General features: G+C 36.3%; 1 protein-coding gene across 1 annotated transcript in view; it reads right to left on the bottom strand.

Annotated features, from left to right (window-relative positions):
- Positions 1-286: 286 nt before the first annotated feature.
- The window catches only part of myo1g (myosin IG), a 91,864-nt gene continuing 67,828 nt past the window's right edge, over positions 287-24,322 (bottom strand). Inside the window, exon 22 of the mRNA XM_056480396.1 lies at positions 287-1,588. Coding sequence (XP_056336371.1) covers positions 1,429-1,588 — 160 coding nt within the window. The 3' untranslated portion in view covers positions 287-1,428. The remainder of the gene's footprint in view (positions 1,589-24,322) is intronic.

Below are 24,322 nucleotides of genomic sequence, written 5' to 3' on the forward strand. Positions count from 1 at the left end.
CAAACAGTTTGGCTGTCACATGACAGAAACATTTAAACAAGACCATGGACCACATTACAATGAAAAAGTTAAAAAAATCGTTCAAGATTTCTTTGAGATTTATTTGTTATATAAAAACTGAATAAATAAGCTTTTATCAAAAAAAAAAAAAATCCAAATACTGAGAAAATCACTTTTAATGTTGTTTATTAAGTTGCATTAAAGTGATGCTTTAATACATATTAACCAAATAACTAATTATTAATTAAAATTATTAAACAAATTGAGTTTGAATGAGGAGAATTAACCAAACATCAATGACTTTTGCATAAAAGAAAAATGCATTGTTGACTCATTCAATGTGTTTTTCACTGTTACCAGCCTTTCAGAAGAGCAGAATAATGCACTACACTCCCAAATTGATTTAGAATCTAATTAATGAATATTAAATCTCCTCAATAATATTAAAAGTACATGCTGAGTTACTGTTTTTGTTGGTGTGCGCACATCTTTAATATTTACGTCATATGTTTCAGTATAAAAATAAATGTCACATAAAACGGTATTCATGCTGTTAACATATAAAGTGAATAAAGAACATACTGATGTGATCATTGTCATAGTGGTTTATACTGTTGCAGACATTTCATGCATCGCCTTTGCACACTAAACTCCTTTTAACGTGGAAAAAACACCTTGTGTTGCAGCATTGCGTCTCGTGTAGTTAGGACACTGTGTAGTCGCTGCATAATTGTGTATAATGTATTGTTTCTACTATTGTAAGTACATGGAACGTGCGTAACAAGACCATAAAATAAAGGGTTCCCATGATGAACAAAACTTGTAATAACCAAATACATTTGTTGGTCAGAGAGCGTACATTTTGTAATAATCAAAAAGCAACTTGAATAGTCCTTATTACTGACAAAACCAGTCATTTGAACTTGCCAGTAAGGCTACATAGATCCAGAATGTGGACAGATTGACATTTTTTCAAATGTGGTGCCTATAGTGAGTAATAAATGTATCTTTATGTGAAGGGTTTCAAAAAAATGGTTACACTATTAGTGCCAGCAAACTGTGCGACTGATGTTCCAACTAATATTGCTAATAAGAGAACCTCTGCAAAACAAATCAAGGCTGATGTCAAAAAACAATGTTAAGCCCTCAATTGCCAAGCCTAAAAAACTATAGTCTAAACCTCGTCCAAATGTTTCCTCAGGAATTGTGATGATGATGAGGATGACGTAAATGGTTGGCCTACAACAATATGCAATCACTGTAGCACTCTATTAAAACAACAAAGTGCATTGCTTAATATGGTGAGAATAAAAAAAACTTTTAAATATCGAGTCCTGTATAATTATGTAAAATCTAAGAAAGTCATGGTCCCATCTCTGACTGAATGGGTGAATACTGTTTTACACAATTTCCTGCGAAGCCCTGAGGTTACTGGGGCAACAGTAAGGTGAATCCCGTTCGACTCTTCTTGAAGTCTGCGATTGTCTGTCCTGGTTTGGTTTCTACAGTGACACTTTTTGGTTTGCCGCCCATTTGTGCCTGGAGTCCAGTGGAGCACACTTTCACTGGCAGAGGAGTACTCTTCACGCTGAAATAAAAACATGACACAATTACTCTCAATTCTGGACAATGCTGAATATGTGCCAAAAATAGCTTGTGACGGCTCCATGTGGCCTATAAAAAAGCGATCAAAGCTTCACATAAAATCGTGTTTCTCCTTTGTTCTAGTAGTTTATGATGAGAAACCAGAGTAGAAGCTTAATATTTTTCGTATTTTTCCAATATGATCTCCACTGTACATATACAAATTTCTGTTATCAAACACTATGCACATGCAGGCTGATAGGTCACCCAATCTGCTTCTATGTTATCAAGTACATGGTGCAGGACATTGGTTGTTGTTGGCTCTGCAGCCAATTAGCTTTCTCCACAGGTTTTTAATGATCATTGATGTTATACGCTGTAATGTTGCAGCATGTTTTCAGAGACCCTCCTCTACCCCAGCTTCACCTGTGTTTAGATCTGCTTCGGGAGTTAAATATATGATTAAAGCAGCAGCGTGTTATATACAAGTCTCGGTACTTGCTCTGCCATAATAATCCAAGCAGTATATGTATATATATATATATATATATATATATATATATATATATATATATATATATATATATATTGCAAAGAACAACCTAGAAACAAAATTAGAGAACAACCTACAATCTTCAAAAGTTTTTAAATTACTTGTATATTATGATATTCTGAAGCACAGCATAAAACCTGTATGTGAATATGTAAAAAACACCACTGATCAAAATGAGAGAACATTGGTGTTAATCTGCACCTGCTGGTAGGTTCCTTTTTTATCTGACAAACCTTAATCATGGCTGCATAACTTTCCATTTTTCACAGACTCTGCAAGATGACCTTTAAAAAGGGACTGAAACCATCTGACAGCACGTTGTACAGATGAAGGTCAAGAACCTTTCAGCCACAACAAGAGATGCTGGTTATTTTATATATGTGACTTCTAGAATATTACTTTACATTGTCAAAGACTCATTTAGTCCCCACCAAAGGCTTGTCATCCACAAACGGCAGATTTTTGAGTGAATAATGTAAAAAATGTATTAATTCATTTTTCTTCGGCTTAGTCCCTGCAGGGTTTCACAGCAAGTTAAATTTAAGATTTTGAAGATTTTGAAATTTTAAGACCATTATGAATGAAATTTTAGACTCGTACAGTGCTAAACGCTGTGGCCCAGTTGGAAAAGATTTTTATTTGCCCCATTAAAACTTATATATATATAAAATTTATTAAATTGAATAATACAATAATAATAATGATTTAATAATTAAAAAAAAAGTAGTTTAGTTAATTCTGAGTAAAATATTTGAAATATTGTGTCAAAACAAGCAAGCTCTAGTTATATACATACAGTTAAAGTCAGAATTATTAGCCCCCTTTGTTTTTTTCCCCTTTTTTAAATATTTCCCAAATGATGTTTAACAGAGCAAGGAAATGTTCACAGTATGTCTGATAATATTTTTTCTTCTGGAGAAAATCTTATTTGTTTTATTTCAGCTAGAATAAAAGCAGTTCTAATTTTTAAAAACCATTTTAAGGTCAAAATTATTAGCCCATTTAAGCTCGATAGTCTACAGAACAAACCATCGTTATACAATAACTTGCCTAATTACCCTAACCTGCCTAGTTAACCTAATTAACCTAGTTAAGCCTTTAAATGTCCCCATAAGCTGTATAGAAGTGTCTTGAAAAATATCTAGTCAAATATTATTTACTGTCATCATGGCAAAGATAAAATAAATCAGTTATTAGAAATTATTAGAGTTATTAAAACTATTATGTTTAGAAATGTGTTGAAAAAATCTCTCAGTTAATCAGAAATTAGGGGGAAAATAAATAGGGGGGCTAATAATTCAGGGAGGCTAATAATTCTGACTTCAACTGTACATCTTTTTTCAACATAACCTTTCTTTAAAAACTAAAATAAAATTTTTTAAAGGTTTTAAAACCTATAATAAACTAAATGTATGCACAAGAGTCTGTCTAGGCCAGCTTTCTCAGTAGTAAATGCATGGAGAACTTTTTAAAAAAGTGTTCTTGTAAGGAAAATAATTCAACTATTATGGTCAATGGAGTTAAAAATTATATTCTTAAATAAAAAGTTAAAGTTTTATTGAGATGGATTGTTGGTGATTGGATGGCTGTTGTCCAAATTGGGTAGCAATACACGAACAAAGGAAACTTAAGGCCTGTTTTAAAAAGATTTAAGACCTACAACACAATATTTCAGTGAATTTAAGTCTTTTTAAGACCTAAAATTTTGTATTTGAGATTTAAGACATTTTAAAACCTATTAAGACTCTACGGATACACTGCCCTCACTTATCAGGGGTCTCCACAGCTAAATGAACTGCCAATTATTCCAGCATATGTTTTACGCAGCGGATGCCCTTCCAGCCGCAACCCAGTACTGGGAAACACCCATACACGCAGTCACACATACACTATGGCCAATTTAGTTTATTCAATTCACCTATAGCGTATGTTTTTGAACTGTGGGGAAAACCGAAGCCCACACAAACACAGGCAGAACATGCAAACTACACACAGAAATGCCAACTGGCCCAGCCGGGACTCAGCAACCTTCTTGGAGTACGGCAACAGTGCTAACCACCAAGCAACTGTGTCTCCCTTAATGTGAAAAATCTCAATTAATAATCGGTTTAACACTGAAGCTAGAATTGATTATCAGTTCAGCCTTGATAAAGGTAAGGATCTCAACATACAGTGTCTGGTACACAAACTCTGCTTTGTTTATGGCTTGTATGTGTGGAACACTAGTTCTGGTATCCCTATGTGGAAAGACAATACAAACTACTATGGAGTGGTATTTTCTCCAATGCAGGCGCAGACACTGTAGTTTCAGTCAGCTGTCTGGTGTGTTCATGTGCAGCTTTTTGGCTGAAATGGAAACAGAGGCAGCTGATCCAAGGGGACAACACAGTCTGAGTGTCCTGGGCTTTATAGAATTTGGAGTGAAAGCCCTGCAATGAACAAAACTCTCATCAGAGAATCACAAGGCCAGTCTAACCTTTGCTGATGAGCATTATGTGTGGACAGAGGACTAGTCGAAAGTTCACTTTAATGATGACAGCAAGTTTAATTGATTTGTTTCCAATGGGAAATATTTTGTCATCATCAAAGGAGAGCAAAGGGGATATTTTCTGCAGATTTCCTGGAGTATGGTCTCTTACACAAAAAACTAGGCTAATGTATCTATATTATATCTAATTAAACCTAAATGTTATTTTAAGTCCATCCAGGATTTGTCAACCTATTACATAAGTGGTTCAGAGACAGGAAATGGGGCTTAAAAAGTCCCATTTGATGGAGTCAAAAATAATGTTGTATGTAGGACAGAAAAGACGAGAAGAGACACCTCTGCTGTCTGATCCTGTCCCTGTTCTCAAAATGCTAAATCCTCTTCCGAGTATTGAAATATTATTATTATTAACTATTTAAAGAGAAGATGAAATGTATTTACTACTTCAAATATACAGATGTGGCCATTTTGAATATTAGTGTATAACATTCTTTATGATTTTATCATTTCCTCTTTAAAAGCAAATCGTATTTAATTTTTGGCCTTATAAACTTAGTGGCCTCTTTTATGAAGCAGAATTAGTCTTTTTGTCAGGTTTTGTCCTTCTATCCTACAACAAACCCTGCAAAGAATCAATCAAACTTTCTTCATAAGCCCTTCAACAGGTGGACAGCACGCTGAGAAAGCCGGTTGTGGGTCATGCAATTCCTCATTCTCTTGTTCTCTTTCCACCCAGCTGTTACCCTAAAAGCCACAGTCCACACACCCACCAACCCACTGACCCTCTTCTGATTCACCAACTGGAGGACAGTAACTGCTGTGGATCTCCATGGGGTAAGATTAAAGAGCAAAGAAACATTTTCTCCCTAAAATCTTTTCTTACTTTCTTACTTTAGATTTATCATCTTTTATTACTTCACATTATTCTATAAGAGTTTAATTCATCATTAAACCACACATTAATATGTTTTTATTGAAATTGAAAATGTTCCCCTCTCTATTGAAAGTCCAGCTGATAAAAATGTTAAATAATATTAAGGCATCATAAAATATATCTATGTAAACCATATGTCTCAAAATGGATTCCAGGAGGGCCACAGCTCTGCACAGGTTTGCTCCAACGCTAATCAAACACAGCTGATCCAACTAATCAAGGTGTTGAAGACTACTAGAGACTATTAAGCAGGTTTGATTTGGAGATGGTTGGAGCTAAATTATGCAGACCTGTGGCCCTCCAGGAATTGAGTTTGAGACCACTGATGTAAACTAAGAGGTTAAATTAGTAACCATATCCCAGTGAAGAGCTATGATACCTTTATATCATAAACAGATTTGATTTTTGCTTATTCGTTGGCCTTGGTTTTGCTTAGCTGGACTCTTACTTAATTAATTAAAATCTCTCTGATTTCAAAACATGTATTAATTTAATATAAACTATTTTAAAAAATCTTTACTTTTCTACTTCTCATGGCACTTTTAATGTGAAATCATTCCAATGACTTATATTAAATATTAACACTTTTTTTCACAGACACTAAAAATTGCTGTGATTTTAACAGTTAAAAAAAAACTTCAAATTCTACAGATAAAATCTGTTACCGGGTTAACAGTAAGTTTCCTTAATATAACAGTAAATAACCATAAATTGACCCTCCCAGAATTACTTGGATAAAACTTTACTTTTATGTTTTAAAAGAATTATATATGTTAAAAAAATTTGAGGTTAATTTGTTTCTTTTTTTCTCATGTCACGCATTAGAGTTTTATGTAACATCTTATTTGAATAAATACTGTTTATAGCATTACTAGTGTCATATGTGTTACCATGATGGTGTTTAGCACCTTTTAGTGTGTTTTTCTGCTTGTGGAAAAGCTGTTTGTGATGAGTTTTGGTTCACCATATGACTTTCTCATCCTCGCATGCTTTTGGTTGTTTTTGTAGTAATGCATTATTTTACTATAAAATGTAGACATTTCCTTAATGGTTTGTATCATATTTCTAATGCCAAAACCTTGACAACCACAGCTGCCATTTTTTTTTTGCAACCGATTTTACAGTGTACACTAAACCTTACTCAAACACTGACTGTGTTACAGTGCATGCTATTTTACCTTGTTTTTACATGGCTTTGTAAAACCCTGTTTCACAAAACACAGGACAGGAGAATGCACCAGGTAAGCTACAAAGCAAGTTTGCAACATTAAAAAAGCCATATAAATATATATACACAAGGAGAGAGATATTTGATGGACTGTTTAAATGTGGTAATTTACAAATCATGCACCATGGTAGGTGCTTTAAAGTCTTAACATTGTGCTCTGAACCATGTGAAAATGTATCTTCATTACATTTCATTTAATTTAGCAGACACTTTTGTCTAAAGTGACTTATAAATGAGGAGGCATTCAGCAATTCAACAAGAAGAGGAAATACACACAAAAAGGGCTAATTTTACAAGGATGCTATTAAATCAATTATGATTCTATTGATGCTAATAAATTAACAATCTGCATAGTAATCCCACATTATGTGAAAAGGAATAAAATTAGCAAATTTTTAACAGCCTTTATGGCCCGTTTCCACAGAGTGGTACGGTACGGTACGGTACGGTTCGGTACACTTTTATGGCAATATCCACTGTCAAAGGGTACCTAAAAGCAAACTGTACCGTACAGTATCACTTTTTGGTCACCCTTTGCAAAGGGTACCAAAAGGCAGAGCTAAACGTGCAGCTGAACACTATTGGTTTACAGAGATACGTCATTCGCTCATGCAACAAGCCAGAATGAAAACAAAGGAACTGCCATGTTTTAAATGCACAGCCGAGAGATTACACTGTAATAATATATACATATATGAACAAGCCATGGTCGACGCGAGCTCAAACAAACCTTGTCGTCGTCTTGATGAACAGCCACTAAGCCAAGAAGATTCTACCCTGTGCCCTGTGGTTTTTTACGAGCCAGTCTGAAGCATGAGCGGTTTCGCTTTCTTGCTTGCGCTCGTGTGCACGTCTATATTTGAAAAAAACTTCTTGAGCTGATGATAATAACGTACGATTGATTATTGACGTGCTTTTGAAAACCCGATTCTTTTCAGAAACGGACAAACACGAGAGTGACGCGCGAAAAAAACAAAGGAGAAGCCAGAAAAAAGAGAGCAAATTCTTTTTTCAGCAAACGTGAACAAACTGCCATGTTTAACTAATATTATTACCTTTTGGACTATTATGAATGATGGAATTATTCTCTAACAAGAGGTTACACATGCTGCTGAAGATTAAAGACACATATAAGAGGTTTGCGCTGAATGTGGGCTATATTTTGTGTTGTTTTTGAACCTAAATAAGGTCTAAATGTATGTTGTGTGTAGTGTTTCTGTTATTGGTAACATATCGGAGACTGTAAGGGTCTGTATGTGTTCATACATGCTGCATTTATTTATTTTATGTAATTGCAGACATTACAGTAGGCTATTTCACACTGTCATTGATCAGCAGCTATAATCAAATCATGATCATAGAAGAGTAAGTAATAAACATTTTATACAGAAGTATTTATGTGTATAAAGCATCTGTTTTCTGAGAAGTGCTTCTCATATGATTTGTGAACGACCAGTACAGCTTTACTGTAGACATTTGAGCGAAAATGACATTGACTGAAACTTTCTGTCGTACCCCGTGCCCACCAAAAGGGTACCATTGGTACCTTTTAGCAGTGGAAACGCAAGCCTGATAAAGGTGACCCGTACCGACCCGTACCATACCACTCTGTGGAAACGGGCCATTAGAGTTCATTTTAGCTGGAATCTGCAGCTAACTAAATTCACAGGTATGATAGAGTATTACTACAATGTTGGTAGACGCATGTGTTTTTTCCCCATTAAGCCAGTGTTCCTAAATTTGTGGGTTACAATTTCCAGAAGAACTTGGTTATGATTGGCTAACTTTGAGGAACTTCAGCAGCTTTATGCTTCCTCACTGGTGCAGATTTGTGTTTGACTTGACCTGTTTTTTCCAGGAACATGACGTCCCGACCAATGAGAAGATGCTGCAGTCAGGCTGCATTATTTATTTTCATGGAAATCATAGGACAGAACTGGGACACAGCAGTAACTCCGTAAGGTTATTGCGCTCCACCTACATTTGATTCATTCAGCTTTTATAAATCACATGTGAGTGTACATCTCAATGTCCATTACAATGAATCATTGACATTCGGGCCATGCCTAAAACACACACTCAATACACACTCTATTCTCTTTGAATATTCCTGCAAGCCGGTCCCTAAGAGTGGAAACCAGCTCAAGAATACACACGCAACTGCGGCAGTGTGCGTCCCCGGGGCCCCGCTGTCACAGTGTGTACTTTTTGTTTACCATCACACCATGAGTTTGGGCCCCTGTGGGCTCCAACTGCGTGCGTTTGTTTGCAGTCTCCTCCTAATGGCCTGTTAAGTGCGGCACCAGCTAAAGAACTCAGCAATGTTCCAATTAACGCACAATGTTCAATTTTGCTGTGTTGTAATTAAAAATGTGCTTTTGTCCCAAAAATGAAGAGATTTAGTAGAAACAAGAACAATACATATAACATAATAGCCTCATGATATTTGTGTCATACACTGAGAAAAAAGGATGTCAAATGTTATTGGAGTATGTTTTACATGAAGTAAACACCAGTAATTGTAAGGACTAGATTATTAGATTATATGAGCAAACATTTTCACTCTGTTTACATGCAACTGTAATTATTCTGAATTTTAGTTTGATGTCACAAATACTATAGTGATTCATAGTAAATACTATAGTGTTTTTGGACCATACTATAGCAAAGTGTATTATACTCTATATATCACAGTATTTACAACACTTTGTTAATGAATGCTACATCATATGGTAGTATTGATAGTGAACTGATAAACTGTTATAAAGCCTTTAGCTGTAGAAAGGTACAGTGTTATGTACTTTAGTTGTGTCATACTGTATATATATATATATATATATATATATATATATATATATATATATATATATATATATATATATATATATATTGCTATTTTGACCACAATCATAGAAATGCCTACTGATTTTACTATAATATTGCTGTAGTATTTTTTTTTCATATACATACATGATTAACATAACAGGTGTTTTAAGGACACTCACTGGCCACTGAACTAGTACTGGGTTGGCCCCTTTTTCCTTTAGAACTGACTTATTCCTTCCATAAATTCAACAAGGTACCTAAAATATTCCTCAGAGATTTTGGTCCATATTGACATGATAGCATCATGCAGTTGCTGCCGATTTGTCGGCTGCACATCCATGATGTGAATCTTCTATTCCACCACATCCCAAAGGTGCTCTATTGGATTGAGTTCTGGTGACTGTGGAGGCCATTTGAGTAGAGTGAACTCATTCAGTCTGAGTTGATTTGCACTTTATGGATGGATCCACATTCTCATGTTGTTGACGCCAAATTCTTATCCTACCATCCAAATGTCACAGCAGAAATCGAGACTCATCACACCAGGCAACGTTTTTTCAATCTTCTATTGTCCAATTTTAGTGAGCCTGTGCAAATTGTAGCTTCAGTTCTTAGCTGCATTCAGAGATGCTCTTCTGCATACCTCGGTTGTAACGAGTGGATATTTGAGTTACTTTTGCCTTTCTATCAGCTGGAACCAGTCTGGCCATTCTCCTCTGACCTCTAACATCAACAAGGCATTTGCACCCACAGAACTGCAGCTCGCTGGATATTTTCTCTTTTTCAAACCATTCTCTGTAAACCCTAGAGATGGTTGTGCATGAAAATCCCAGTAGATCAGCAGTTTATAAAGTACTCAGACCAGTCCATCTGGCACCAACAACCATGTCACATTCAAAGTCAGTTAAATCCCCTTTGTTCCCCATTCTGATGCTCGGTTTGAACTGCAGCAGATCATCTTGACCATGTCTACATGCCTAAATGATTTGAGTTGCTGGCATGTGATTGGCTAATTAGAAATGTGCATTAACAAGCAGTTGAACAGGTGACCCTAATTAAGTGGCCGGTGAGTGTACGTCCAGCGGCACCTTCATATTTACAAATATTTAAACATGTCAACTGACTAACCTGATTGCCTAAGAACTTAAAAATGACATCTAACACTGACGTAAAAAAAATAAAAAACGTAATAATGCAAAGACCTTTTTTTTAAATTGTGTTTTTGACAGCAATGTTGGATGTCAATTTGACATAATTTTGACATCAAGGTAGTTTACATGCTTTGTAGGATTACAAACACCATTGCAAATTTGTACTTTTGAATTGAAGCTTTCAGACGAATAAAACGTACTTTACTTTTAATACTCTTTACGTTGTTATTTTGGTGGTCAAGTGGGCATCAATGTGTGGATGTCAAATGGATGTCAAGGTTTTTACATCAAATCAATTTGCAGTTTTTATGTCTGATTTGACGTCATGCTTGATGTCAATTTGATGTTGTTTTGACATCATGGTGCCCACTGGGTTACATCAAATATAAAACACATTTCCATGTATGATTAATTACCACAGTGACGATCCTATGTATTTGCGCCATTACTGGATACATTTACACAGCAGTTCAATGTATTATTCTTGTATTCTTTGTAAATTGTCTGTATAGACAGTTTAGGGATTCAGAGAGGAGTGAAAACATCCTTTTGTTAAGGTTAAAATTGGCATATGCAACATATGTCTCTCCTCAACTTTATACACTATTCATCTATATTTTTTGTAGTGTAATGCTATTACTCTTGGAGATTATTAATAACACTAAGTCATCCAAGGTGAGTGAAACTCTTTTCCACCTTTCCCTCTGCCACCATCACTCAGTTTCATCCTGAACTAAACAGACTTTTGCATCTCCGTTGCTTTTAAAATCATTTTCACCTCAGGCATTCATCCATAACTCACACTTCTTTTGGCCTCTTTAAAACTGTCATCCGTTTCCCTGAAGGGGAAAACTCTCAGGACAGGACCTGAGAATGCACATCTGTCAACGACCAGACAGAAGAGACAAACTCTCTCAGAGAAACAAAAGGTGGAAGCAGACATACAGAAACAAAGTAGGAGATTGAGTGATTGAGAGAAGGAAAGGACGGGATATAATAACAGGTGTCAGAACGTGCTAAAATAAAGTACTATTACTTTCAGAATGATAAATCACACTGAAGTGAGTGAAAGCCATGTTAGTTTAAGCCATAAGCCCAAGTTTGGGCATATTATTTTAGCAACCTTCAGACAAGTCTGTAGATTTTATTGTATTTGTGTGTATTTGAAAGTCTCTTATACAAATCAATTCTGCATTTATCTACCCATTATCAACTGTTTATATGTTGGGTTGCATTTTGATTTTCCAAATCTGTAAAATCAGTAATAACATGATATATTTAAATGCAATGTTTACATAAACATTCCCTATTTGAATATACTTGACATTTTATATTTAAAATATAATTACATTTATTCTATTTTATAATTATAATTTATTTCTCAGATGCATTTCTTCAGTCTTCCGTGTCAATCTATTATTATATATTAACATGACCTTTTTTAAATTGGTGCTTGATATTTTTGTTAAAACTGTGATACATCTGCTTTAGGATTCTTTTATGAAAAAAGTTCAAAGGATCATTTATTTAGAATTTTAAGATGTTTTTCTCTTTATATCAATTTATTTATTAATTTTGATTGATTTCTTAAAAGTTCTTCTCAACCGGTGGGCCGCAGCAATCCTGCAGGTGGTCTGCGAGATACCTTACAGTTAACTTAAACATTATGCTATAATTATTTGACTTCATTATTAAATATGTCATATTAAATTGATCAAAGTAATGGTATTTCCTGTGTTCTGTGATTGATTATTCGGACTCAGTGCAAAAAGAGCCTGATTGTTAAATACAGACATAACTGTGGGTTTAAACCAAGCGGCAACCTCCCGCTCTTCTACTGGAAGCCAATACGGAAGTAACTAAAACTGCAATTCATCGACTCTGCTTTGAGGGTTGGCTCCAGGAACTCCAGATGATTTCTGACTGCAATGGTAAATTGGCCAATTTTACAGCTGATAAAAACATGTTTACAGCCTGGTACAAAAGATGGCTTTGGTATATATAGCTACAGTAATATTACTGTTCATGAAAACTGGGAGGAGGGTGACTTTGTTTTTTTTAATAACTCATCTGTTTAGTTTTTATTAAGTTTTATTAAGTCTGCATAATTAAGGACATGGCCACTTGAGTGACAGCTAAGTCTCGCTGCTCGCCGTCTCGTCACCTCAGCTGATTCCGGCTGATTAGCCACTTAGCTCGGCATATTCATCATATTTTTGTTTTGTTTTATGTAGGTTTACACAGTCAATTTGCCTTTTGGATTTATTTCCTACAATTATCAGATAGTATAGCATGCCATGTGCACTTAATTGTGCTCACAAACTATCCTGAACAAACCGTTCAAGTTGCCTCCATTTCCCAGGTGAGTGAAATTATATAATTATCTCTATAAATGCATTTGTTTTATTTAAGATAATTTATCATTTATAATTTTCTTAAGAACTTTTATGCACTCCAAAATCTGACAGACTGATTAGCTGTAAGCTATAGAACAGTGATCTAAAACGTTGTCATACAGTGTTATGTCTGGATTTCATAAATAGCCTTGCATTTACTAACACAGACTATATTTGAAGTATTTGAAAGTAATTAGCATTTTCCTCCAGTAGAAAAATGTCATACAGGGTATATGCAGGAATCCTAAAGGTATTTTAAGACCACATCGCCACTTCAAGTTTTAATCAGTATCAAACCTTTAATTTAATAAACAGTTGATATAAACAGTTGTAGTTAAATAAATCAGTGGAGCACAACTGTGCAACAGAACTCAGATAAGCACTGAAGAAACAAAGCTTGAAAAATTACGTAGTTGATTTCAGCGACAGGCTTCAGCCACTGTTTAAACTGTTCTCCAACCAGGAGTACGCAAATGAACATTTTCCCATTTTGCCATCTGTTTGGCTCTATGGTTTCACTACATGTGGAGAACGTCACATCATCTTCCTGCATTTGTTGCAAATTACGTCACCTCACCCGGACTGAAGAGTTTGGCTTGACGCGCCCCGGCCTGAACCAATTGAATGGATCGAGCACCTCGTTGTTAATATTAAGAGGAAAATAAATATATTTATGCTTTTTTGAAGTCAAACACTTTTGACAACGCTTGAATAAATTTAAGACCTCATAAAAACTCGATTAAGACTTTGAAGAGCTTTAATTTTCTCATAATTGATTAATCAACTTTTAATACTTTTTAAGACCCTGCGGACACCCTGTTATAAGTACAGTGCCCAAAGAAAACCCTGTCTAAGCGAAATGCTAGCAGGCGTTTTTAGCTCCACTGATGCTCCGCCTCTTTGCCCTTATTTGGTCACCCCCGGTGGGTGCAATGACGCGCGAACAAAATGGCGACGGTTGGCCAAGCCTACTTGTTGCTTCATTTGCACTGTTCAGAAACCTGACGCCACAGATAGTACGTCCATATTTTTTGCAGTCTATGGTTTAAACGTCCAACTACTGCACGCCAACTATGACTACATTCTCAGTGGTATAAAGCAAACCATCACGCAGGTGTAAAGATAACGATGATTACAGTTATAATAACCAGTTCTCGCGTACCTCAGGTCTGCGACTCGTACTGTGTCAGAGTCGGATGAGTCCGTTGATTCACAAACTATGCGTGTTCTCTTTGTGTGAACACTTTAAAATATCTGCATTGTCCAAATTAATGTCCTGCGAGTGTTTTATAACAAACAGAAAGAGGAGGGCCTCGAAGTGAAAAAGGTTGAGAATCCCTGCTCTAAATCATCCACTAATGAATAATGAATGTTATATTTTCATTTGATATAAACCATAAAACCTGCACTAGAGAATAAATAACATGTAATCATGAAAATACTTGCATAGTCAAGAGTCCACTGCATTCACTTGTACTATTAAACCAAAAAGTACTCTGTAAAAAGTATTATAGGAGGAGAATACCAAACGGTCACATAAACAGGTTCTCCCCTGTAATATAGCTTTTTGTATGCACAAAGTAAAAGCCTTCAGGGCCCTTAAAACAACCACAGCAGTCATAAGACTCCATGAGGAACCATTAAGAGTCCGCAGATTAAAGCCCATTTATAACGCACTCAGCCACACGTGTACATTTACACACACACACAAACACAGTGCTCTCCATCATCTCTCCTGCAATCCTAATTAGCGATTCCTCAGCTGCTTGGCAACTATCGTCGGGGCAACAGCAGCATCTGCGTCCCACTGAGGTCTAGAGGAACAAGCTGAACTGGTTTACTGAGTGTGAGTGAGGGGAAACGGGGCCAAACGCCTGCAGATCCTCCATGTGATGTGATACTATCATTTTCACAAAGGAGATTTAAACTAATAATTAAACATTACAAACTAAAAGTCAGTTGCCAATTGATAGAAAAACTGAAATTTAAGTTATTATTCACTGAAATTGTCACCCTACTCTAATACCCTTCTGAATATTTATACTTGTAACACCATAAGATGTTTATTTGGTGTCACTGACGTCAAAACTGGGGGAAAACATCTTGAGCATCTGAATATGTCAAAATGTATGATTTAGACAAAAGAAAATTAACTTATGAACTCAGTCAACAGAACCAATAATCTAGTTGTGACTAGTTTTGAAGCTTCTCTTTATTAAAAATAAATAAATCAAATAAAAAGTGTGTTAAATTATGCTCAAAGTGGTTCACTAACTCATATTTATACAGAGGAACCACTTTAAAATCACATTTTCCATGAGTCCCATGGAAACTAAATCACTATTAATCACGTGATTGGTACGGGACAAGAAAAAATGTCAATGGGAGTGGGCGAGAGCGGATACTGTATTGTAATAACACTGATACTTTATACACAGATATACCTTTTATATAATAAAATCTATACTTCATTTGTTAACTCAATTATAGTAACCCTGTCTTTTTATGCTATCCTCCTGTTTACTTTGTTGTGGCTGTTTAAGTAAATGGCATGCTCCACACACCCGTAAAATTTGGTAGTGGTAGTGCCAACCACCAATATATGAGAGAGGAAGAAGGCTTCCCACGCAATCCTAATCAAATCCTAATCAAAATGAAGTCAGACATGAAAGCTACGCTGCAATTGATTTAGTCAGAAAATGATTCTTCAGGTATGCTCACCAACATTTCTGGGAGGTACTCATCACCAGTACTGGTCTGTGGATCAATTGGTACCGGGCTGACAAGAAATCATTAATTATTTCCATTTCATTTATTATCTGAGTCTGAACAATCTTTTATTCTGAAAAGTCTTTTATTTTGAAAAATGACTGTATTCTCTTGCTTACATCTAGGTCACTTGAGTGCCTAAATTTAACCCACAAGCAGCAAAATGAGAAAGAAACAGACGCCCTTGGAAAGTTTCTTTGCTTAGGGGAAAAGGCTCAGTGAAGGACCAACAAGCTGCCAAGGAATGGATCCACAACCAACAACTGCAACAAATCAGGTGAAACCTTCATGTCTGTGCAAGAAGATCAACCGCTGGTGATCGCAAATGACGGTAGCGTTGGAGCCGTTCACATATCTCTTTTCTAGAGTTTACGCAAGTTCGTTATTTCCAATGGAGGTGGAGGTAACTTCCAGATGCAACGAGTTGAAGCAATACTACAAACGCACCAGAAGTCACGTGACAAGAACTGACCAATTAGCTTCATACTTTGTATGGAATATACACATTTCGGTGGACTAATTATCTCAGACAAACACAGAACACCCCAACACTGCAGTGCTTTGTATTTTTCTCCATAAATAAAACTTGTATCAGAGTGACAGCAATGTTTTGTCAGCTTGTCATCCTCTTTAGCTGGCCATTTTCCAGCCTGACCAGCTAATACCAGGCTGGAAATGGCTGGAAACCAGCCTGGAAGTGGCCAAAACCTCTCTAAAACCAGCCTGGTTGACCAGCTAAAACCAGCCAACCAGCTTAAGCTGGTTTAAGCTGTTTTTTTTCAGTAGGGGTGTGATGAGTCTGTGGCGTGTGTGTTGGCATGGAGGATTTACCTGAAAATTAATGTGTGAAATTCATACTGTTCATTGTTTAATGGACTGTTTCCACTGAGTGGTACGGTACGGTAGTTTGGTACGCTTTTATGGCCGTTTCCACTGTCAAAAGGTACCAAAAAGCCATACCGTACCACTTTTTGGAATCTTTTGACAGTGGAAACGGCCATAAAAGCACGACAAAGCGGTACCAAAGGCGGTGCTAGACTTGCAGCTGAACGCTATTGGTTTACAGAGAAACATCACTAGCGCAAACACTAGCAGGAGGCTTGGAACCTCCATTTTTAATTACAAAGCCGAGACATTACATCGTAATACTATATGCATATAATAATGAGCTATGGTCGACTTGAGCTCAAACAAACCTGGGCAATGTCTTTATGAACAGCCACAAAGCCAAGAACAAAATCTGCCATGTCGTGTTTTTGTTTTACAAGGCTGTCATGTATGAAGGATAAAAACCTGCCATAAGAAACACTGTGTTGATCTGACGTAATGGGGGCAGGTACTTTCACTTTTTACTGCTACAGCCCCTCACCTCCGTTCGTGTTCAAACCAAACTAAGATCAGCACGGTGTTTCTTATGGCAGGTTTTTATCCGTCATACACGTTGAGAGATAGAGTTGATTAAGATAAAGGGAAGATATCTTGACATAACCCACACAGACGTGCCTTAGTAAAGTGTGAAGTCATGTATGACTTTAATTGTTACATTGGACTGAATGTAAATCCCCTCGTCAGGAGCTGGAGCAGCGTGAGAGGATCACAGCGCATCAAACAAACAATATTAACAAAAGAAAAAGACACAACTGAAGACTCTAAAATGCTTGAATTTGTTGTATTTTCACCAGCTCTGTGATGCTCGTCCACAACTTCATGCATTGGGCTAAACTCTGTGTCTCTGTGTTCAGTCCGTTACAATCATGGGTGAAACCCAGACAGTCTGTCAGGCAGCGTAACACAGAGAGTGAATCAAAGCGCATTAAATGAACGGTAATTAAAAGGGAAAAAAAAGAAAAATAGAATAAATATCTATGCTTTTATAATAGACACACATCTGATGCTTGTATTTGCAACAGCTCCACGTCCACAACTTCACGCATTGGGTTAAATTAGGCTTTGAGTCTCCTTTACTTTCTGTTCAGCGGAGGCAACTCAACCAACCCGGTGACATCAGACACAATGACATTCCAAGATGGCTGCGCCCTAGGTCTAAAATCTATAGTAAAAGATGCCGTGTTTTTCTAAATGGTTACATTAATCGAGTTTGTTTAATATATTTTCATTAGTGGAATCCAATGTACAAAATAAGGTAAACTTGACTGAGTGCTTCATTTCCCCTTCAAGTGCAATGTTTAGTTATTATTATGTGAAATTCTAGGACAGTATGCTGATGTAATTGTAAAATCTAGTGGTCAAATTTAAGAGGGAATTAACTCTGAAATGACTCAATAAATAGAGGCCAGAGTAAATTAACGAAGACAGTAACACCTTGAGTAATGATTATATAATCATACAGTTCATCTCATAGATTACTTGTAGCCTGGTTAAGCCTCAGTGACACTGAATGTACATCTTGGAAAGATAGACCGAGATAAGCTGCTCACCAACCGAGTGAGTATTGATACACAGCATTCACCAGTGGAGAATTACACAACAGGTTCTTCCTTCCTATTAGATGGCATCACACATACACACACGCACACACACAACAGGGATGATGTCACACCTGGTAACAATAGAGCTGATTATTCTGGTCATAATGTCTGCAGATGACATAAACACAAACTCTGTTAACCCCCCTGCCCGAGTGGCACATACACACATACTCACACACACACAAACACATTGTGTAGGATGTCCACCAACAGACGAATTGTATTTAGAGGACAGTTAATCTAACAAAACGTCTAAACGTCCATTTTCTTTATATTCATCAAACAACAATGAATTAAAATCTACATATAAAGTAGTGCAAACAGTTTTCAACATGATAATAATACTCAAAAAAGGGTTCTTGTTGAACTAATCAGCATATTCCAATGATTTGTGAAGAATCATGTGACACTAAAGACTAATGCTGAAAATTCAGCTTTGACATCACAGGAACAACTTACATTTTCATCATTTAGACAGAAAATAAATATTAAATAAATAAAACAGTAATCTTATTAGTCCCATATTTGAAAGGTATGCTATCATTTAAAATTGTGTAATTTGTCAGATTATTTCCAATCCCTTTTTATTCCACTAAAGCCCATTGAAATCAACAGGTTTCATGGTGTATTATTAAAGAGAATAGAGAAATTTTACTGCGATAATGTCTTGAAATTCAGCATCCAATCAATTGTCAATGTATAAACATTATAACATTATAAGACCCTTCTTTATATCATGATCATTAATAATATGGCATTAGGCAGCGGATGTTCTTCCCGCCGCAACCCAGTACTGGGAAACACCCATACACTCTCACATTCACATACATACACTACAGTCAATTTATTTTTACTCAATTTATGTCTTTTGACTGTGGGGGAGCACCCGGAGGAAACCCACACCAACACTGGGAGAACATGCAAATTCCACACAGAAATACCAACTGACCCAGTCGGGACTCGATAGTGATAGGCGATAGTGCTAACCACTGAGCCACCATGCTACCCCACTGTAAATAAACTATTTCTCCTATAAGTTGATAAGCTTTTAAGTTTAAATGCTTAAATTTAAAAGCTTAAACATAAGCAAAATTTATATATTATTAATATTATACATAATATTATAGATATTTTTTTCAGATGTATAAATACTATATTTATCATATCTTTAATCAAATTAATGGGGCGTCACAGTGGCGCAGTGGTTAGCACAATCGCCTCACAGCAAGAAGGTCGCTGGTTCATCCCTCGGCTGGGTCAGTTGGCGTTTCTGTGTGGAGTTTGCATGTTCTTCCCGTGTTCATGTGGGTTTCCTCTGGGTGCTCCGGTTTCCCCTACAAGTCCAAAGACATGCGGCATAGGTGAATTGAATAAGCTAAATTGACTATAGTGTTGTGTGTGAATGCAAGAGTGTATGGGTGTTTCCTGGTGTTAAGTTGCAGCTGGAAGGGTATCCTCTGCGTAAAACGTATGCTGGATAAGTTGGCGGTTCATTCTGCTGTGGCGACCCCTGATTAATAAAGGGAAATAAGGCAAAAGAAAATGAATAAAGGAATGAATGAATTATCAAATTAACTTCCCCTCCCTTGTCAACATCTCTTCTCTGATCATGAGCAGAGCGTGTGTAAGGCTGGGAAAGGCTTAGCCTCCCCCCGGCCAGAGACCATGGAGATAGCAGCAAAGAAAAAAAATGCGTTGAAAACATGGAAAGGGTGTAAGGCGGTATATGAATGTAATTTATGTTGATGAACACAACACTTTAGCTATTGTAAGTTTGTCAATCAAATTTAAAGTCCCCCTCCGCACAAAAATGGAACTGTCCAACTCCGCACTTTGCACTGAGCGCTGTTTTTGACTGGAGTTCACAGCAGCTCTGTAAACCAAACCAAAACTGCTGGCCAGCGAACAATTCTGATTTGCTGGTCAAGGACATAAGCAGGGCTTAATTTGTGCCGGAACACGCTGGATGCGGATCCGGAACCTCTAAAATTTGATCCAGCACCTCATTTTACTGATTTCTTCCACGACTCCCCAACACTCTTCACTTTCGTTCGCGACACCCCCGTACCGCTCCCTTTCATCCATCCACCGCACCAACCCAGACTCATTCTGAAAACATAGTCCCGCGGATGTTTCTGGAGACTGCGAATTATGTAGCCAGAGGTACGTACGGCTGCATTTCGTTTCTTAAGCGAACGCTACGGGGCGGTATGATGCCATTCCTTTTAGCGCTTACTGGCTGACCACTTACCTCCGCGTGCAGGGCTTTTCCGCCGCAACCAGTTTGACCGGTTAGCTTGACGTGTATGTCGGCGGACTTGAGATGCAAGAGAGGAGCTGACCACGACTCAATGATCATGGTCTGGTTGGGTTTAGGGAAGGAGGAGGGTGGGTCGATCGATTGGCCGGTCGCCCAGTCAATCATTCAGTCAGTCAGACAGACAGACGGTCGTTCGACAGTGGCCTCTGGTGGGTTTACGCGAGAACAGCGTGGGCGCGAACGGCACTCGGCGAGAGATGCTCGAGATGCGAAATAGCGCACACAGCTGCCTCTCGTGGATTCATGAAAACAAAAAGTGCAGAAATACGTACCTCCCGGGACGTATTTCGCGGTCTCCAGAAACATCCACAGGACTACATTTTCAGAATGAGGCTGGTTTGGTTTATTCATATTTTACTCAAAATTAGGTTCAAATGACTCATTTGGCTCATTGATTTTTCGTGCGTAAATTATAATCTCTGATTTCTGATCATAATAATACTTCTGAGTTCTGCAAACCTATACTAAATAATTTATCTACATAGGTGAAAGACAATTCACAACTGGTGATTTTGGAAGATTGCTAATATGACAAACAACATCTTTAAAACCCCTTCGGCTCCAGAAGCTCTCAGAGTCTCACACACCACAGCTACAAAAAGATCCTAAGATCTAAACCAACACTGCCTTTGGCCAAACCGTCCCCAACACACATGCACACAACCCACACACACACACAGCTGTCTCACCAGATGGCCAAAGAGGGGTTTAAACCACCCAGCACACACACACTGGGTTTGCACAAACAAACACACATGACCCAGTCATAATGTCTGCTTGAGTCAGGTGAGGGTGCGTGACCTACAGGAAAGCCCACAGAGTTTGAAGACACACACGATAAGAGTCTGAATGAAGATGTTTAGGTCTGAACAGCATTTAACATGAACACAACAGGAAATGTGAACACGAATGTAAAAAAACTAAACAGTTTCAAATTATATCCCAGATTATTAGAGTGGATTGAGTTAAGAGGAACATGGTTATGAAGAGAATGATTTCATTCAGTGATTTAAAAAAAAAATAAATAAATAAAATAAATTGCATTAAGTGTTGGTGGTTTTGTGACTTTTTGTTAAAGCACTGAACTACTCTTGTGTGAATTACACTTCAATAAGTCTACTACAAATCACCCAGAGATCATACATACTGTATATCTTATACACCAATCTGGAAATACATATTATATATTGGGAGAATATTAATTTTATCCTGTCAGAAAGCAGAGTTACTGTTACTTTTGAGACAAATCGTCCAGGAGGTCTCCAACAAATCAACTCGACTCATTTATCTTAATTTCAGTAATTATTAAATATTGTATAATCATCATTAAGGAATACAAAGGAATATTTTGAGCTTTTAAAGATGGATTCTTAGCTCAGACTTTTTATCAACTAAATCAGGTTTAGTTGATCATCATCTCACTGATTATATGAAAAAGTGAAACACGGTCGTTTTTTATTAAGAAAAGATGCATATATTATATTATGCACTGCACTACTACCAATCAAAGCCTTTGTTTATTCATCAGTTTTATAAGTCAAATAATAGAAATTACCGTATGATGTTCTATCTGACATTTTTGTCAAAACTGATCTTATTCAACACATTCTTATTCATATTCTTATTAAATGACAACTTAATTGTGAGAATCCTGTTAACAACATGCTAATTCATGTTACAATCATGCGAACAACATGCTAGTTCATGTTACAATCATGCTAATAACATGCTAATTCATGCTATAATCATGCTAACAACATGCTAACCCATGCTAGAAACATAACAACATGCTAATTCATGCTAGAGCCATGCTAACAACATTATTCATGCTAGAAACATGATAACAACATGCTAATTCATGGTAGAAACATGTTAACTCGTGCTAGAATAATGCAAACATTCTAATTCATGCTAACAACATACTAATTCATGCTAACAACATGCTAATTCATGCCAGAAACGTCAACTCATGCTAGAATCATGTTAACAACATGCTGATTCATGCTATAAACATGCTAACTCATGCTAGAAACAAGCTAACAACATGCTGATTCATGCTAGTTACATTCTAGAATTATGCTAACATGTTAATTCATTCTAGAAACATTCTTATTGATGTTAGAAACATGCTAACAGCATGCTAATTTATGCTAAAATCATGTTAATTCGTGCTAGAATCATGCTAACAACATGTTAATATGTTGGATATGCTGGATAAGTTGGCGGTTCATTCCCCTGTAGCGACTCCAGATTAATAAAGGGACTAAGCCGAAGAGAAAATGAATGAATGAATGATGAAATAAATTGATATATTTTACTAAAGCTATAAATTAAACAGAAATCATGTAACCCTGGACCACAAAACAAAGTATCCTTTTTTTAACATTAAGATCTATGTATTACATGAAAGCTAAAAAAAAAAAAGAAGATAAAAAGAATAATTATGTTTTTCATTAATGTTTGATTTTTTTTATGTCAGGACAATATTTGCTCGAGATGCAACTACTTGAAAATCAGGAATCAGAGATTAAAAAAATAAATAAATAAATAAAAAAATAAAAAAATAAAAATGCTCCAATGACTTGCTAATTAAAAATGTCATTAACTTTTCATATATTTACAGTAGAAAACTTAAGTAAAAAAAATGTATTCTGCGAACATCATCTTTATTTATTATCGTGAATTTATCATTTTGCCCCATATAATGTATTTTTTTGGCAATAAAATTAACTAATTGGCTATTTGTGACATTTTATGCCATTTGATGAAAGAATATTCCATTATGCATTTTGGCAAGTACAGCACTCAGCATATATGACTGCACCCCTCACAAATCTATCTTTTAAATTGAAATATATATATAGTTATTATTTTTTAGGGGTTTTCACCTTTTTATTTGGACAGGACAGTATAGAGAACTGACAGGAAAGTGTGGGGAGCAGAGAGAGGGGAAGGATTGGCATAGGACCTCGAGGTGGGAATCGAACCCGGGTCGCCACGAACACCGGAGTGCATGTGTCGGTGCACTTTTCCACTACGCCATTGGCAACGACTAAATTAATATTTTTAATAGGAAGGTACATATACATTAGATAAATCAGTACTGATGCCAAATCTGGAGCTTATCTACCAAAACCTTACGATAACGGTCCAAAAACTAGTACACTCATATTTATATGTTATAGAAAAATATTCAATCCAAATTTAAAAAAAGAGGAAAAATTTAGTTGAAATTTTGTAAGTTTTCATTTTTTTTTTTTTGCAATATTTTGCTTGAATTTAATTGTATTATTTTTCAATTTCTAAATATGTTTGGTGACTAAAATATTATTTTTATAAACATATCTATTTAATAAATCTGATTTGTTTAAATGCACCAAAATACATTGCCTATATTCACTGAGAAATGGATAAAAAAATATTCATTTTCAAAATGGGGTATACTCAGTTATGCTGAGCACTGTATATTGGTATATGAACATTATGTCACATGATGAAATATAGTATGTACTATTTGTAGGAAAAACAAATCTACAAAAATATCCCATTCTGTTATCACTGTGTTTGATTATCAGCTAATTATA

The sequence above is a fragment of the Danio aesculapii genome, chromosome 19, assembly GCF_903798145.1.
Source record: "Danio aesculapii chromosome 19, fDanAes4.1, whole genome shotgun sequence".
Lineage (NCBI taxonomy): Eukaryota > Metazoa > Chordata > Actinopteri > Cypriniformes > Danionidae > Danio > Danio aesculapii.